The sequence below is a fragment of the Gasterosteus aculeatus genome, chromosome 15 (assembly GCF_964276395.1).
Source record: "Gasterosteus aculeatus chromosome 15, fGasAcu3.hap1.1, whole genome shotgun sequence".
Classification (NCBI taxonomy): domain Eukaryota; kingdom Metazoa; phylum Chordata; class Actinopteri; order Perciformes; family Gasterosteidae; genus Gasterosteus; species Gasterosteus aculeatus.
The window spans coordinates 12,491,186-12,508,642 of NC_135703.1; the positions used below are offsets into that span (position 1 = coordinate 12,491,186).

The window sequence follows — 17,457 nt, forward strand, 5'->3', positions numbered from 1 at the left end:
CTCAACAGGGAAAAAGTTGAAGATAATAATTTAATTAAATAAGACATGGCCCGCCTGTCCAAAGTTTTATTTACAAAGTCTTTCTTTTGTTGCAGGAGTTCTTTGATCAACTGGATCAGCGGGTCCTGAATACTTTCCTCAAGGCCTGTGATGAGCTGACTGATATTTTGCCAGAGCAGGAGCAGCAGTCGCTACAGGAAACCGTCAGGAAGCTGCACAAACACTGGAAGGTTAGGTCCTTGACTTGAATAGTGTAAAGTGCAAAGATACAGCTCCAACAAATTATGACATATTTCTATCATTTTATGTCAACTATGTCAACTAGATAATTCGCCAAAAGGTGTGTTGAAACAAACTTCCCAAACCGGACTGAATCTGGCCTCGTATTTGTTGTATTTCTCATTTCACAGGATATTCAGTCGGACGCCCCCTTTCACCTCCTCCATCTTAAAGTGGAGGTAGAGAGGAGCAAGATGATGGTGCTGTTGCAGGAGTGCCAGGCGGAGGTGACCAGGGAAAACCGCCACCTGGCCAGCATGGGGAGCGAGAGACTCGTCAAGGAGCACAGGGTGGGCACGGAGTGACTGGCTGGGTTTATGTATGAGGGTGAGGGTGGCGCGTGGAGTAGAGAGGTGGACCGCGAATCCTACCTGCTCCGTATCGAAGTGTCTCAAAAACCTGTCCTTAATCACCAGTGTTCTGTCATTTTACCTTCACTTACATTACTGAGTAAACAGCACAAGCTCTCTTGCTTTTTGATTGAAAGAGTGAAATCCCTTCATTCATGACATGGCTTACAGCACGAATTATAGCCAAATAATTGTGTTTTTGTTTTACTTTAGGCCTTTTTTAGGGAAAAGGGCCCCTTGTCCATCTGTGAGAAAAGGCTGCAGCTGATGGAGGAACTTTGTCAAAAGCTCCCTGAGGCAGACCCCGTCCACCAGACGATGCAAACATCAAGAAAGGACTTCTCCGAGGTCCGGGAGGAAATCGAAAACACCCACCAGAAGTTAATGCAGCACCCAGATAAATGGAATGAGTACAACTCAAGGTGCAGTGACTATTTATCACTACGTAATAAATACATAAACATTTCATATCCAAAGCAATAATGTTTCAATCATTTTATTTATTTGAGATGAGGAGAGAGAGTTTTGATAGATTTAGTTGCAATCAGCTTGATAAAATAGAAAACAATAAATAATAATAACTCTTGGGTGGTAGTGTAAGCTCAGAGTCATGTATACCCACAAAATGATAGAACAATACATTTTAGCCACATTACGCACAGTCCTGCTTCCCCTTTCTGATCAGGTGTTAAAACCTTTGGGCTGTAAGTTGAAGATAAGTTGGTTTGTGTTTTAAAGCCGGGCAAAGGTCCAAATCTGATGAATGTACTCTTTTTATCACAAGCAATTATTTTGTATTTCTTCTCGAGTTTGACGTGAAATCTTCCCGTCATGGTGTGAAACAGGTACGCTGAGCTTTCCTGCTGGCTTATATCTAAGGAAAGTCAACTGAGGCTGCTGAGAACCCGAGCCAACGACCCCAGAAAATATGGCCAGGTGAAGGCTACCATCACGGTGAGTTATTACTACTTATTCGGTCACTTGTGATGTGCTATTAGCTTGCCATTGTCTTTGCTAAGAGGAAGACAGAGTCACATGACGCAGATGACCACAAGGGCTGTATAACAATATTTTCTTGTGTGCAGGAGCTGAGAAACGATGCAGAGCTACAGGAGGGGAATCTGGGCTGGTTGAAGGCTCGCATAGCCGTACTTGTTGAGATCTGTGCTGACAGCGATGCCCAGATGCAAGGAAGTACCCTGAGCAAGCTCTCCACTGATTTTAAGGGGCTTCTTGCTTCTCTCGTCGAGGTAGGGTCCAGCTTTCTTGTATTTTAGTACGGCCCCAGTCGACATATCCCCTTCAGGGAAAGTCTAACCTTACACACTGATACACACACAGATACAAAAATATTGCATTAATATATCATTGTATGTTACAGATCAGTGTACCTATAATTTATTGTTAAGATCTATGTTTGATTGCACTTAACTGGACATCCGCTGAATACAAATAAAAACATCAGACATTTTTGGGGGTTTTGCTACTATTTTACATGATTTGAATTGAAATACAAAAGTTTTGTAATAGGATTTAAACATATCTGTGACCAAAATATTACAAAAATAATCCCTATATTTTAATTCTGTACAGATGCTTCAGCTGTATTTTTCTCTGTATTTTATCTCTTCCAGGCTGAGAAGATGGTGCTGGCTGTGGGCGACTGTGTGCAGTTCAGGGAGGAGGTACAAACTATATTGGATGACCTCCTTCAGGGGCAGAAAGAGGCTCAGGCCGAGGTCACCAAAATACTAGACTGTGCAACTGTAAGAGAAGCCCAGCAACTACTTCTTGTTCACCAGGTACTGTGGGACATTCGAAAAATATGAATTCATTTTCAGAAAAAGTCTTCAACTTTGACAAATTTGAGTTAACTTTGAATCACTTTCGATAGATTAACACTCTGATTTGTCTTCCTCGCCATAGCAACTGTTAAAACGTTTGAAGATGAAGAGAAAGGATGTCCAGCAGCTCATCACCAGAGGCCAGCAGCTCCAGGCTGAGGAGGGATTGGGAGAGACTTTGCAGTCGGACCTGCAGACTTTAGAGAACACGCTCGGCAAAATGGAGCAGACCATGGATTCACAGGAGCAAAGCCTCGAGGTAAGCAGCGTCACGAAGGCAGTGACTCTGGGGCTTAGTTAAACTCTAAAGACTCATGCTCACGTTTCCTTTTGCAGCAATTACTTGTTGAACAGATCAGAATTGTCAGCCTCCTGTCACTTCAATTTCACTTTATCAATTTATTTATTTGTTCTGCTTATCAAACATGCTTTTATGTGTATGTTTGACATATTTTTGACGAGGCCTCCTTTCATTTATGCTGCATCCCTGTATAGGTGTTGCAATTCTGCATTTATATATGCTTTTATATGATAATATATTATTTTGTAGAATGTAAACTTGCCCTCGAACTCTACCACTTATCAAAGTTCATTCATGTGAGTTGGCCCTTATAAATAAATGAACTAGGTCAGACTTTCTGACCACGTTGTGGACAGAAAGGAGCTTGGGTATATGGAGGAGGAGAGGGATCCTTGTTGATGCCGTTGGCTTTTGCGATGCAGCATTTGTGGAAACTTGTCCTGAGTGGAGAGGGAGGTTTGATGGATGTTTTTGCTCAAAGGCCTCGCCCTCCGAGGCTTTACAGTCATACAGAAGACAGTGATGCGGCAAGTCTGTCCACTTGACGGTAATTTATAGAATGTAGACAGGAAGGAGGAGAGAGTCTTGAAATGGAAACTTTATTTGTATTGTGTGCGTTCAAGAGAAGGCACTTTGTGTCCGGAAGGGAAATTCTCGGTACAGTGAACAGCAACATATTGGATTTTTCGTCCCCCGCTGCAGCACCCTGGGGCAAGGTGCTTGCATAACATAAGCTGCGCTTCCTCTGTCAATGTGCCTCATCCGCCTTGCTGATGAAGCCAAACATAGTGATGTCATCTGCATATTTAATGATGCCACGTGACAAACAATTCTGTGTAACTGTGTAACAAATATTTCAATATTGTTAATTGTCTTCTACACCTTTTGGATCTGCAATACTGTGTTTTGTAGCACTAAATACATTCGATTTGCTATCATTGATTTGGGGGCATTGTCCTCCCCAGGTCACACTAGCAGCGTGGCAGGAGTTTGACAGCCAGCAGGCGGCAGTTCACGAGTTTGTAAATAAGGCGCGATCAACAATGGACAGAGACCTGAACTTCAGCAGTCCAGAGAGCCTGGCTGTTGAACTCGACCAGGCCGGGGTACGTCTAGTTTGGGTTAATTATCTGGCTTACTCTCAACTATTGGAAGTATATCAGCCAAATGGAGAATATGAACCAAACATGTTTCTTTTTTTAACAGGTGTTGTTGAAGCAGTGTGAAGCCGAGGCCTCACATATGAACACTTTGCTGAAGAGAGCAAAAGAAATCCAGCTTGGTCCAAAAAACAAGACTCTGCTTTTACAACAAGCTTCTTCCCTCAGTGGCCAAGTGGACAAAGTAGAGGCTAGTCTCAAAAAAGAGTAAGACAATTGATTTCATTTTTTACAAAGAACAATACAACACAATCAAAATTAACTGACACAATCTCAAGGACCCAAATTGGGTAGTAAACCCAATTATAACTCTGTTTCTTACTGTCTTATTCTCAAGATTTGTTTGTAAATAACGTAAACAATTCATAACGAATACTCTTGTGTTCCAGTGTCGAGACTCTGGAAGAAATGAAAGCTCAATGGGATCAATTTGGAACTGGGTTGGAAAACCTTTCTTTGTGGATATCTGACAAGGAAAAGCAGCTGGATGTACTGAAATCTTCTCCTTTGCCTCTTGAGCATCAGATCAACACCGTAAAGGTATACGGTTTTGTATTATAAACTCTCCTACCCGTTTTGTAGTGATTTAGATTGCAACTGTTTGGGGAAGTTTAACGGGCTGCTGTAGTTAAAGCCATTATAGGCACTAACCTCCGCAGTGTAAATATGACGGAGCCAGTGCCTTTAACAATTTCATTACACTTTACCTGGAATCTTATATTTATTGATTGCTTTGCACCCTTCCCTGCATGCCCAGGCTGTTGGTGCAGAGCTTCAGGAGCGAGCTTCGGTTCCTTGTCAGCTTGAGGCAGATTCCCAGGCACTAGCCCAGTTTGTATCTTCAGGGGAGGCAGCTCGCATCAAGGCCCGTCTGACCCAAATCGGCAGGTACTGGGAAGAGCTGAAGGAGAGCATACAACAGCTAGATGGACAGCTCGAGGAAAGCTCCTCTCACCAACAGAAGTTCCAAATTAGCCACAAGGAAGTAAGTAGGCGTATGAACAGATATATATTTTTTATTATCATGACAGTACACACAATAGCATTTAAGGGAGATATGGGCACATCGTTTTCTTGTTTCTCTCCCAGGTTCAAGCGTCTCTCACTGAGCTACACGCAAAACTGGAGCATCCCATCAAATCATGCACCTCCTCATCAGAGACCTACAAAGCTCTTCAAGACCACATGGTGTTAAATTGCTTTTACTTTTATGAAATGCTCTAATCAATGCTAATCAAACAAATAATCTACATATCAAATCTATTGCAAAGCTTAAGAAAGCGCCAGCTGTCATCCAGCTCACAGATGATGCTTTGTAAGTCACCTTTTTGTGTTTTTGTTCTGCAGGATGTCTGTCAGAATCAGGAAAAGCTGAAAGGAGCCTTGCTGAACTTGTCAGCTGGTGCCAGGAGACTTAGTGACAAAGAGCAAGCGGAGAGGATTATGACAGCGCTGAACAACACCTATGACCAAAGTGTCCAGGAAGCAAAAGACAAACAGAGCACTCTGGAAAACTTGCTTTCTCTTTGGCAAAAGTAAGCTCTCTCTAACAGATGAATTGAACATATGCAGGATTTTGGTATAATTTCAATTAAACAACGCCAATATAAGAATTGGATTACTGACTCCACTTGTAATAAAGCACAGCGAGTAGTGTAAAATGAATCAACTGTGTTTCTATTGATGTGTTTCAGGTATGAGAAACAGCGATCTAACTTTGTTTCCTGCTTGGGGAAAAGTGAATCCGCAAGCAAACCAGAGAGTCCGTATCTTTCAGCTGATAAAGCAAAGCTCCGCACAGAGCTACAAGATTTGCAGGTACAAACATACTCTCATAGTTCTCCAAAATCTCAAACTGAGTCTTAACCCTAAAAATATTTGCAAAAGATAAATAAATGGTTAAAAATAGGATGAATAGGAACGGAACTTTTCCCCCACAACATGAAATATAAATACCTCACACATATATCTATACAACACTCAATGTAAACAATTTTCTTAAGCAAAATGTGTTTCTCTTGCAGGCCTTCCACTCTGAGGTTCATGTCCTTGAGCCTGCTCATGCTGAATTGTTCTCTTTGGGGACTTCTTTGTGTCCGACTGCACCAGAAGAGAGAGTGAAGCAGCTGAAAGACGAGCTGGAGACCCTTCAGAAGAGACTTCATGTTCAAAATGAAGTCCTCCCCCAAAGGTAAGAAAATATCACACAAAATCCCACTGAGATGACACATGCTGTTGCAGTGAACTGAAGCGTGTTCAGCAGTCTGTCCAGCTTTTATTACTACAGTTTATCAAACAAAACAAACATAAATGTTTGGGGATTTTCAAAGAGGTGAAGTTTGAGATAACTACTATCTATGTGTCATGCATAATAACTGAAAGCATTACTAAATGAACAACCAGAATTCTAAATATTCATGTCAGGTGTTCCAGTTGCAAAATGTAATATGACTCAGTAATGTAAAATATACTGCGTATAGAATACCAGTAGATTTTAGTATGTATGTAAATATCCTGATGCACTTAAATAATACACAAAAAATGATCACATCGGTGTGGCGGAAGCAGAACTCAATCGCAGATTTCCAAACAAAAGTACTTCTTTCTAATATTTTTTACCTCTGGATGGACAAGTAAAGGGAATGTCAACCTGAAAACTGAAAGAACAAAGCTCTTAGAGATGGTTGCTTGGCAGTGTATGTTTTGCAATTAGTACAACTACTGTTTAAATGATAAAACTTCATGTTGAAATAATTCAGTTTCAAATACAGTAAATGTCGTACTGTGAACAAAATATTTGTGGTGTCTGCTTAATGAGTTTGACAATTTTATGTCTTTTGTTTTGGACCTTCAATATAGAATATATACAAATGTTCTTTATGCACAATACACAACATATTGCTGATATACAGTGAAATATAGTAAGAGAATATCCATGTTAAATATTTGACTGAGAAGCACACGGTACAAATACCAGTTAAAGGACATAATGTCTCGGCATTTTGTTCCCCAGAATCGAAGAGGTTCAGAGCCACCTCTCGCTGTTGGAGGAGTTTGACCAGGCCCTGCTCAAATTCTCCCAATGGGGTGAAGCCATGCTGTCAAATCTGCACTCAACTTCTCAAATCAACATCGCCCACCTGCAGTCCGCCACCAAACAAGTAAAGGTCAGAACCACACAGGCAGTGTTTGTCGCGTTCCTACTCTGAGCCATCCGTTGTCAGTTAGACAACGAATATCATCTTGCAAAAGCTGATCATCTGTAAATCTCTTTTTACAGGAAACCCAGGTGTCCTTACAAAAGCAGTCCAGTGTGAGACAGAGCTTGGAGCAGCAGACCGAGAAGCTCTGTCAGTTCTGTGAGCCTAGTGATGCACAGCTCCTCCGCAGCAGAGCAGACAGCTGTCTGCAGCCCTACCTGGAGGCACAGCACATAGCTGAGCTCCAGTTAGAGTGCCTTGAAAGGCTTGAGGCGTTTCTGCAGACTCACGGTGTGGCTGCGGGGGTTTTGCAGGGTCTGAAGCAGACTGTGGAGGGTGCTGGGAGCTGGGACCGTGGAAAAGTAGAGGAGCTGCAGCAGGAGCTCTCCACTATTGTCCCAGACATTAGCCGGCTGGAGACTCTAGCTGTCAATCTGGACAGCAGCCTCTGCAAAAGCCATCTCAACATTGTTGCTGAGGAGGGTTCTCGTAAGTCGTGCCGCATGCTGGCTGATTCACTCAGCGCCGAGCTGGATGCGGTAAGGAACCTGCTGGGTACTAAGCAGAGTGAGGCAGAGGCCCTGGGGTCTCTATGGACCTCATTTAGACAGCGGAAGGAACAGCTTCTCAAAGCTGTGGAGGACATTGAAGAAAAAGCCGACCACCAGAGCTTCAAAGAGCCCAGTCTGCATACACTACAGCAGAGGTAAAGCATTTGAGATGTTATCAAATCAGTACTTCTGTTTTGTCGATGCTCTTATGAAACATTTGAGTTTGACTATTAACATAGTATGCCAGAGCCGTGGGTGGTGTAAAACCATGTTCTACAGCAACATGCTATTCTTCTGTTTCAGGCTGCGGTTCTTTAATCAGCTGGAGGATGAGCTACAGTCACACCAGCATGAGGAGCAGTGGCTGAGGGACAAGGGCAACCAGCTGGCCCAGAGAGATGCAGAGTTGGCTGGGGAGGTGCTGAGGGAAATCAGTCTGCTAGAGACCACATGGGACGACACCAAGAAGCTCATCACGGAGAGGTGCTTAAATAGTGCTAAAGGGTCTTCCATGAGTCAGGCAACATTGCATTATCAAAAACAAACACAAAAAACTGTGAGAAAAAAAAAGAATGATTAACTCTGTTATATAGTTTTATTGTATCTGTGTTGTGTTTTACGCTTGAAGTTGATGTACATAATCCTTAATGGACAAAACACCTATCTTTCCCACTTTGACAGACAGGAGCAGTGCAATGTCCTAGTTGGCCTTATGAAAGAATACCAAACACTGAAATCCTCCATCAGCAGTGTTATTGAGAGCACGGAACCTTTGGTTGAGATAAGCTCTGTTTTGAAGGACCACGAGGAAACCAGGAGGTCACTAACCAAGGTCAGATCAAATTATAAATCAATCTTTTTGTCAATTTTTTAAAGTCAACTTGTTCTTACATCCAGAAAAAAAGCTACAATGGTTTCATATTTATCATTGGTCCTGACACTTAAAAAATGTGCCGTACCTTCCCCCTTTGTAGCACGAGGCAGTAAAGGTGGAGATAGCTAGCAAGCAACATGAACTGGACCAGTTTTCCAGTAAAGGAAAACAACTGGTGATTGAACTGAAGAAAGTTCCTGAGTTCCACGCTGAGATGATGAAAAAGGACATGGAGACCCTTGTTGACCAGTGGCTGGATGTGAGTCTGACCTCAGTAATTTGATTTGCTGCATCATTTATGTGCTTTTAACAGTTGGTGTATAATAGTGGAGGGCTATGGCACAAAGGCGTAAGCTAGGCATTGGCTACTTGGTCAAAGGATCAATCCATTGCTCAGTTTGTTTTCATATGGGATTCTTTGGCAGGCCTCATATGTACAACCAAACACAATTCTCTAGAGCTTTGTGACTTGTGTTATGTTTCACCAGCATTGCAACCTAATGTAAAACATGGAAGCTGTTGAAGGACATAATTTAAGTCCACTCTATTAAGTTTGCTTCCGTGACTTAAACATGTGTGATTGCATCTACTTGTCAGGTGTCGGAGAAGATAGATGATAACATTGATCACCTGAACCAGAGTCTGACACTGTGGGAGGATGTACGTAAAATCAGCGAGGACACTGAGATCTGGGCAAGCAGCTGTGTGATTGAACTAAACGAGAGCCTGAACAACCTCAATGACAGTCAGAAGGTGTCGGCCAGGCTCTCCATTTTACAGGTATGATCTCTTCATAAAACCTGGTTATAATAAGTTTAATCTACTGGGTACCTTTTTTTAGAAAACACAAAGCGAATGTTGATGCACCAAAGACATACATGCTTTTCACACATCCACAGGCGGAAATGCTCGAGAAGGAGAAGAGACTTGAAACCTTGCAGAGCAAAGTATCAGAGCTAAAGAAGTTCAATCAAAGTCAAGAGACACCCGCTAAATTACAGGTACTAAAGATTATTTAATAATATTTGTTTTGTTTTCTAGTTATACAGAATCTCCCAATTGGAAAATTATAAGAAGCAGGTCCTCCTCTTCATTATAAATATTCCTAAACCACAAGCTTTTATTATGCATTCATCAGGTATTGGAGAATGACCTTCGTAAAAAGATTAGCACTGTTCAGAAGCTGCACGAGCAGGCCGGGGGAAACCTCATGGACTTCACTTCTCAGAAGACACAGCTGGAGGATTACATCTCCCAGATGTCTGCATGGCTCAAAAGTATGGAGGATTCTCTTGTTTCTTCACCAACTGGATCAGATCCTGAGGACATCTGCAGAGTGAAGGTGCAGCCTCAATAACTATGATATTGTCGGCGTTTCATATAGGCAGCCTTTTTCTCTTACGGATCCCATCATGAGACTTATGGAGGAAAAACAAATTAACATTTCTAAATGTGTTTTAAAGGACCTTCAGAAAGAGCTGCAAAATCAGCAGGGGAGCATTGACTCCACGAGGGAGAGCCTCAACACACTCTGTCGAAAATATCCCTCTGAGGAGCTGGCTGGTCTGGGTTCAGCTCTCACTGACCTCATCAAGACTTATGAGTCTGTGAACCAGCTTTCTGCCAGGACGCTGGCATCTCTGCAGAACTGCCTTCAGCAGCAATTCAATGGTGAGAAATCCAAAAAGCTCAATGAAATCTGTAGCTTTACTAAGTAGCCACTTGGTGCGCTTGCTTACGTGCCACACAATCGTAATACAGAGGTTCCAAACATGTCAAAACAGCACAGAACATGACCTGTTTTTATGACTATGTCAGTAGCCTCCAATATTATTTAACATATTAAATTATTGTTTTTTAATGGAAAGCTATCTCTCATATACAGTGGTGGTCAAGGAGTGTTTTAGGAAGAAATAGCTTGATTGTATTCAGCTTCTGTGTGAATCACACCAGATATTTATCTTCCTTCCTCTCTGCCCCTTCAGATCTAGTTCAGGAGTTCCATCGCTGGCTTTCAGAACAGAGGGAGATTGTAAAAGAGTGCTCTGACAGGTCTGGAGACACTCAAATTGTCGAACGTAAACTACAGAAACTGAAGGTAAAAGTGACAGCCCAAAGGAATTGCTATTCATTTAATTAAAATATTTAATAGGAAATGTGAACAATGAATGAATAGCCCAAAAAAAATGAGTTACAAAAACAAAGCTAAAGAGATGTGGGTTATCTGGCAGGGCGCCATGGACCGTGTGGAGGAGGGTGAGGTACGACTCACTCAGGTCTGTGAGGAAGGAGAGAAACTCCTACTCCATCTTCCCAAAGCCAGCGCTGGGCAAGTCCAGCAGCACCTCTCCTCCATTCAGCAGGACTGGGACAGCTTTGTGGAGCAGTGCAGACAAAACCAACAGATTTTGGAAGACAGTGCATCGCTCATGAAGGGGTAAAAGACTACTAAAGAAGTGCTATCAAGCACTATGTTATCCCAAACGGTTATTCAGTATTGCCTTGTAAATTCTTAGGTTTGAAGGTCGCCTTAAGAAGCTCCGATGGTGGTTGGAGCACATGGAAAAGAGGATGTCCACAGACATGCCTGAAGCCAAGCAATGTGGTCCTGAAAAAGCTGCGCTTGAGCAAGTGGAGGAATACCAGCAGGAAGTGCTCAAAGAAAGGTGCTGAATCTGCTCAAAGTCTGCACTTACTATGAAAAGAAAATACACACATCAACACACATCATTTTCCCACCAGTGTCACCAAACATCTAGTACTATCAAACATCTAATTACTCTTTCTAGCTTATTTAAACATTTACTTCCTTCCATGCAGGGATTCGTTCGAACGTCTAGGTCAGGAGGGCCAGGCGCTGAATGAAGGCGGGCGAGGCGATGGCAGTGAGACCAGGGTGTCAGCACAGCTGCAGTCACAGCACCAGGCCTTACTGAGGCGCGTGAGAGAGAGGCTGCGCAGCTGCCAGCTAACTTTACAGGAGCAGCAAGCGTTTGAAGATACGTTGCAGACTACCTGGACGTGGCTTCACAGCGTCCAGGAGCGCTTGGCTTCACTCAACAGCACAGTTGGCAATAAAGAGACTCTCGAGAAAAGACTAAGTCTTGTTCAGGTCAGTAAATATCTACCTGAGTTATTGTGCTTTGGAATACAGTGTTTTCTGGGCACATTTTAAAACGTGCTATTTTTTATACATGCAGGATATCCTGCTAATGAAGGGCGAAGGTGAGGTGAAGCTCAACATGACTGTAGGAAAAGGAGAACAGGTCCTGAAGCACAACGGAATGGAGGGACAGGAGGCCATTTGTGCACAGCTACAGAGCCTTAAGGATGCTTGGGCCAACATGTTGATGACCTCCATGAGTTGCCACAGGTAGGGAATCTGTCTTCTTCTGCGCCGGGTTGGCTGAGGACTGATGACACTGTGGTAATACTTGATATTCTCCATAGTCGTCTGGAGTGGACAGTAGCCCAGTGGAGCAGCTTTCAGGAGAGTAAGAGCCAGGTGCAGCAGTGGATGGAGTCAGTGGAGCAGGAGGTGGGGATGACTCTGCCTCAGCAGCCGGGCCTCAAAGAGAAGTCAGCTTTGCTTGAGCGCCTCAGGGCCATCCAGGCTGATGTGGAGGCTCATGCGGCGGCACTTTCACGCCTGACAGACAAGGCAGTGGAGATGCACGAAAAAACTGGAGACCAGGCATTTGGACCAGAGTCGAGGGCGGAGCTCACTGCACACTTTGCTGACATTTCAGCCGTTGTCAAGGTGATGTAAATACAGGCTTAGATACATACTGGTACTTCCAAATAGTTGCTAAATCCTAGATGATTTATTCAGGGTGACAAAAACAGGAATATCCAAAAACAAACTGCATCTGGTATAGAGACAAATTGTTATTAGAATTTTAGTATATTAAATTGATTTTTAGGGTCTTGACTGGCATCCAACTTTTGCCTGCAGAAATATAAAATATTACTTGGCACATTCATCATATGTTTTTTGTCTGGTAGTAATTTACACTTTCTTTTTGTTCCACAAAGGGTAAAGTCCAGTCCATGCAAAGTATTGTGTCCGAGCACGAGCAGTATGTTGATTCTGTGAGAGACTTCAACGACTGGCTGATTTCAGCAAAAGAGGAACTCCAGCGCTGGTCAGACCTGTCAGGAGACTCAATCTCCATTAAAAGAAAACTCTCCAAGGTGCAGGTGAGGACTTCAAGATGAAAAGAAACATGTTTCTTTGGCTCCTGGTCACCTCCAACTGAAAGAATCGTAACCTCTAAATACTCAAGTGTGTTATCCCAGACCCCCCCCACAAGCAGGCTCCCTGGAGGCATCTTTACTGGGTGTTCAAACCAGGTCTGCTGGCTCCTCTCAGTGTATTAGCAGCTTGACTCAAAGGTCTTCCTGCGGCATTGAGCTCCTGACCTTTGAAGCAGAACCACTGAAAAATATCAACGGCGTGTTTTGTTCACAGGCCAGGGCTTGCGAGCATAATTTATGTATGATGATTTGATTTTCTGAGATTGAGACCTATAGTATGATTAGAAAGGAATGGTGTCAGTCCAAATGTTGCCTGGTACTATATTCCTTTGCAAAGGTGACTGTCAGTTATGAGGATTTCTAAAGTGGCTGTGTCCAAGCAAACACATGTAAACTTTGTCACTTTAGGGATACAATTCCTACTTAGAAGTTTCTTGCACTTACTTTTTTACATGATAAAGGTGACAGTTATAATTCCTTTTTCCCTCTCCCAGGAGTTGCTTGACTCTAAGCAGCGAGGCCGGGAGAGGCTGAACCGGGTTCAGCGGTGCGGCGCAGTGTCAAGAGACCACACTGGCTCGGGGGGCTATGAGGCGATGGAGCGAGAGGAAGCAGCCCTCCTTTCATCGTGGGACCAGTGGGAACGCGGAGCGCTGCAGACGCGGGCTAGTCTGGAGACTGCCCTCTCCCAGATAGCCAGCTCCGAGCAAGAGTTCAGCAGCCTGTCTGCACAGCTGGAGCAGGACTTACACGACTTCAGCCGTCAGCTTAAGGACTGGCGTCTGTGGTTGGCTCAAGCAGAGAGACGAAATGAAGGGGCGGATGCTGTTAAAGGCTGGCAGATAGCCAAGGTAGGTCTCGCCTCAGTTTTTGGTTCCTTAATGAGCTGCTAATAATTGGAATGTTGGTAAATATCCGCGGGTGTTCATCACAGGTTTTTTTTTTTTTTCAGGAAACTCTAGAGGAACTTGTCAAAGCTGAGCCTGCGTCTGAGAGTCTGAAGACTCAACTCAATGATCTGTGCCGTTTCTCCAGAGACATGGGTACACAATCTGAGAGAGTGTCTGCTCTCATTAAGGAATACAACAGGTGAGAAAGGTGTCACAGTGTCCTGGCTTTTAGCTAAAAACTGTCGGGACATAAACATTTACACACAAATCTTATAGGTTTATATAATTACACAGGATCTGAACCAATTGTGTTGACCCACTGTAAATAGTGTCTTTATTAAATAATCAGTTCCTCCTAGAATAATATATAGGATATAGGATATTTTATACAGGATATTTTATAGGAAGAATATCTTCCTATAAAATATTTTAGGTTGTATTTTGTGAATGGCGTTGTATTGGACATGGCATGATATGTTTTAATTATTGGTCCACCTTATTTAGAATAAGTGGCATATACATAAGAAATGTTTTACATGCGATGTAGCTAAGTACACAAGATGATTAACAACGGCACGCGGCTTGTTTCTAGTCTGAGTCTCCAAGCGTCCAAGGAGTGCCAGAGCAAAGAAAAGCTGCTGGAACAAGGCTTCCGCTCAGTCTTCAGAGAGTTCCAGAAATGGTTGGTCAATGCCAAGATCAGTACGGCCAAGTGCTTCGACGTACCTCAAAATATTAATGAGGCCTCATCTGGCTTGCAGAAGATTCAGGTAACTTCAAAGTCAAAGTCAAATATTGCTGAAACATTCAAACACTTAAGCTGCCAGAACTACAGGTTTGATAAGCACTGATCAGAATCAACACTGGGGTTTTTTAAAATGCTAAGACTTGTCTGTAGTTTGTTATTAAAGAATTAAATAAGAATTTCATGTCCTATACATTCATGTTCATCACTATTAACAATGCGGCTGAGCTCTGCAGCTTCACTGCTACACTACTGATTTGAAATGTCACTCTTCCAGATCCCCAGTGTTTTCCCCCATCGATAGATTTTAAAAAGGTAGTTAGCTCAAGAACAGTAGGTCAAACACAGCTTAGTCCAGAACACCATCTGAGCAGAGCCGCACCGCCAAACTAAGAGTTTTACTACCTGCTTGTGTAAGGATCTCACCTCTGTTTCTCTCTTCAGGAGTTTTTAACTGACCGAGATCAAGGCCAGTCAAAGCTCAATGCAGTGGTGGTGAATGGTGAGCTTGCCTGTAGCAACGCAGCCAAAGACAAAGTCGATGCTGTTCGGGCTAAAATGAACATGGCCAGAGAGGACTGGAAAAATATGATGACAAGTCTGCACAACAGAGAGACAAGTTTACAAGTAAGTCCATAAATGTCCATTCTGACCAAAAACAGCCAATACAGAAAAAGGTATAGTGATACATTTTAAGTCAAAGAAACATCTTAGTAGTCTTCACACGAATGTCTTTGGGTTTTTTAGAACGTCCTGTCTCAGATGAAAGATTTCGAGGCGAGTGCCGAGCCTCTGCAGCAGTGCCTGCATGCCACAGAGCTGGCTGTACACGAGAGCTGCACAAGACTTCACGATCTCTCAGCCAAAAAGCAAGAGCTTCACAAGCTGCAGGTACTCATTTCCACTGCCCATGGAACACCCCTCATTTCAAGACCATGAGTGTTCCACCGCAACAACCACTCAGTGCTTAGGTGCCTTCACGACTATTCCTGTCATTTGCAGAAACTTGCCATGGCACCTATGTTACAGTGTTTTGGCATTGCTGTTATTCTTTCAGGGAGCAGGGACCACAGCTCATACTAACTCCCAGTTGCTTGTTTGAATTGCCGCCATTTTTGCTTTGCTTCCCTCAGATGCTCTTTTCACAGTGTCATATAATTGAATATTTATTTAAAAGATATTTGCTTTTAGTATCTATTAATTGCTTAAAACAGTCAGGCAGCTCTTGCACGTCATGAGCCTCAACCACCATCGCATTGGCCATTGTCTCTTTCCCTTTTCTTCTTGCCACGTTGCCATCTTTAACCCTTCAGTCTGTGTCTGAATTTCTTGTATCTGTGTGTCAGCTTGCATGCGTCTTTGATAACCTGCTTGTGCTCTTCCAGTCTGTGCTTGAGGAGTTAGCCTCTCAAGAGATTCAGCTGAACAAGCTGAAAGAGAAGGCCCAGCTGCTGTGGGATGAACACGCGGCCGGCAAGGGTTTTGTGCACCGTGTCTCGCAGCTCTCTGCTCAGTACCTAGCTTTAACCAACCTGACCAAGGTACAGTAATGCCTTCCAATCTGCTGGTGCACGGGGGCTTTTCAGGGGGTAGAGATGGAGAGAGACAGAGGCACTAGACTGGACCGAGCTGTGACTTAGTATTATCTAACAGTGATAAACAGTGAAGGTACTAACCCAGGATGATGTAACACTAATTTCTCTCTTTTATTAAGTCTTGAACAGAGAATGTTCAAGCACATTTCCTTCATATATTTTATTCTAAATCTGTATTCATCACTAAAGTCACTGCTTGTCAAAATATCAGGTTTTTGCGGGTTCAATTTCTACTGTTGTAATTTGCTTTTTTTGCAAATCTGCAGGAGAAGGCATCACGGATTGAGCGCATAGCCACTGAGCACCAGCTTTTCTCCCAAGGGTTGAAGGAGCTGCAGAACTGGGTGGCTGACACTAGTCACATGCTGCAGACCTACTGCGCCCCCACTGCTGACAAAAATGTTCTCGACAGCAGGATGATCAAGCTGGAGGTACAAAAAATCACCGGTAGTCTCCAGAATTAAAATAAACCCTGTGAATATCCTTCATAGAAGCGCAATGTGTCATTGTCGCACCAGGCCTTGCTGACTGCTCGACAGGAGAAGGAGATTCAGCTGAAGATGCTTATCACAAAAGGAGAGTCAGTTCAGAGAAACACCTCAGCTGAAGGAGTGCCTGTACTCCAAAAACAAATACAGGACCTAAAGGATTCCTGGGATAATCTGCTCTCCGCCTCAATACAATGCAAAAGGTTCTTTCTCTGCCACAATTGACAACGCACATCAACAACACAATGTGTTCCAATCAGCCTTTGGTAGCTTCTCACCAACATCAAGTCTTTTCTGAACTTTTAAACAGAAAGGGAATAATGCATCTTAATCCTGCTGCTACTTTTTATGTCCATATATTTGCCTGCTGCGATTTCCTGCAATAACTGCCTTGTCGTCTGACGTTTTTATACTATTTTTTAAATTGACAGTCAGCTGGAGGGTTCCCTGTCTCAGTGGACCAGTTACCACGAGGATGTTCTCCAGTTTGTGGCATGGGTGGAGCGTGTGGAGGAGAGTCTCGACCCCACTGACAAACAATACCCAGAGATGAGAGACAAAACTGCTAATCTGAGCAAAGCCAAGGTATTGCTATTTCCTTAGTCATACTTACTCGTATTAGATAAAATGAGCGGTGCAAGGTAAAGTCACAAGAGGCATTTAACTACAACAGAAATAAACTTCAAAAGTGCATTTGATTGATAGATGAAGCTATGTTGTTTCAGTTGCTGTTGGAGGAAGTGCTCAGCCACAACACCCTGCTTGACACCCTCACTGCAAAGAGTGACACTATTGAGAACTATGTCACTCAACTGGAGCTCCAAGACCTGCAAGAGCGCTATAGCACTATGAAAGACAATGCCATGGTAATGAAAGCAGAGTGAACAGTGAATCTTACTTCAAATATTTATTTAGGCTTTAGT

The 17,457-nt window shown here is 43.2% G+C and overlaps 1 protein-coding gene across 14 annotated transcripts in view; it reads left to right on the forward strand.

Annotated features, from left to right (window-relative positions):
• The window catches only part of syne1b (spectrin repeat containing, nuclear envelope 1b), a 75,436-nt gene that overhangs the window by 21,723 nt on the left and 36,256 nt on the right, over window positions 1-17,457 (forward strand). For 12 of the 14 annotated variants that reach the window (XM_078089696.1, XM_078089698.1, XM_078089692.1 and 9 more), the window contains 41 exons: window positions 96-230; window positions 411-569; window positions 843-1,051; window positions 1,475-1,583; window positions 1,715-1,879; window positions 2,264-2,431; window positions 2,556-2,732; window positions 3,740-3,880; window positions 3,981-4,141; window positions 4,324-4,474; window positions 4,692-4,919; window positions 5,024-5,122; window positions 5,282-5,469; window positions 5,629-5,752; window positions 5,959-6,125; window positions 6,948-7,101; window positions 7,215-7,840; window positions 7,989-8,168; window positions 8,367-8,517; window positions 8,660-8,818; window positions 9,157-9,339; window positions 9,459-9,560; window positions 9,698-9,901; window positions 10,023-10,230; window positions 10,545-10,657; window positions 10,791-10,996; window positions 11,076-11,225; window positions 11,380-11,671; window positions 11,760-11,932; window positions 12,010-12,319; window positions 12,595-12,759; window positions 13,311-13,667; window positions 13,769-13,905; window positions 14,299-14,476; window positions 14,896-15,078; window positions 15,199-15,342; window positions 15,837-15,992; window positions 16,313-16,477; window positions 16,565-16,737; window positions 16,966-17,119; window positions 17,260-17,400. In XM_078089696.1, coding sequence (XP_077945822.1) covers window positions 96-230; window positions 411-569; window positions 843-1,051; window positions 1,475-1,583; window positions 1,715-1,879; window positions 2,264-2,431; window positions 2,556-2,732; window positions 3,740-3,880; window positions 3,981-4,141; window positions 4,324-4,474; window positions 4,692-4,919; window positions 5,024-5,122; window positions 5,282-5,469; window positions 5,629-5,752; window positions 5,959-6,125; window positions 6,948-7,101; window positions 7,215-7,840; window positions 7,989-8,168; window positions 8,367-8,517; window positions 8,660-8,818; window positions 9,157-9,339; window positions 9,459-9,560; window positions 9,698-9,901; window positions 10,023-10,230; window positions 10,545-10,657; window positions 10,791-10,996; window positions 11,076-11,225; window positions 11,380-11,671; window positions 11,760-11,932; window positions 12,010-12,319; window positions 12,595-12,759; window positions 13,311-13,667; window positions 13,769-13,905; window positions 14,299-14,476; window positions 14,896-15,078; window positions 15,199-15,342; window positions 15,837-15,992; window positions 16,313-16,477; window positions 16,565-16,737; window positions 16,966-17,119; window positions 17,260-17,400 — 7,545 coding nt within the window. The remainder of the gene's footprint in view (window positions 1-95; window positions 231-410; window positions 570-842; window positions 1,052-1,474; window positions 1,584-1,714; window positions 1,880-2,263; window positions 2,432-2,555; window positions 2,733-3,739; window positions 3,881-3,980; window positions 4,142-4,323; window positions 4,475-4,691; window positions 4,920-5,023; window positions 5,123-5,281; window positions 5,470-5,628; window positions 5,753-5,958; window positions 6,126-6,947; window positions 7,102-7,214; window positions 7,841-7,988; window positions 8,169-8,366; window positions 8,518-8,659; window positions 8,819-9,156; window positions 9,340-9,458; window positions 9,561-9,697; window positions 9,902-10,022; window positions 10,231-10,544; window positions 10,658-10,790; window positions 10,997-11,075; window positions 11,226-11,379; window positions 11,672-11,759; window positions 11,933-12,009; window positions 12,320-12,594; window positions 12,760-13,310; window positions 13,668-13,768; window positions 13,906-14,298; window positions 14,477-14,895; window positions 15,079-15,198; window positions 15,343-15,836; window positions 15,993-16,312; window positions 16,478-16,564; window positions 16,738-16,965; window positions 17,120-17,259; window positions 17,401-17,457) is intronic. The other 2 variants (XM_078089702.1, XM_078089700.1) reach the window with 1 other exon arrangement.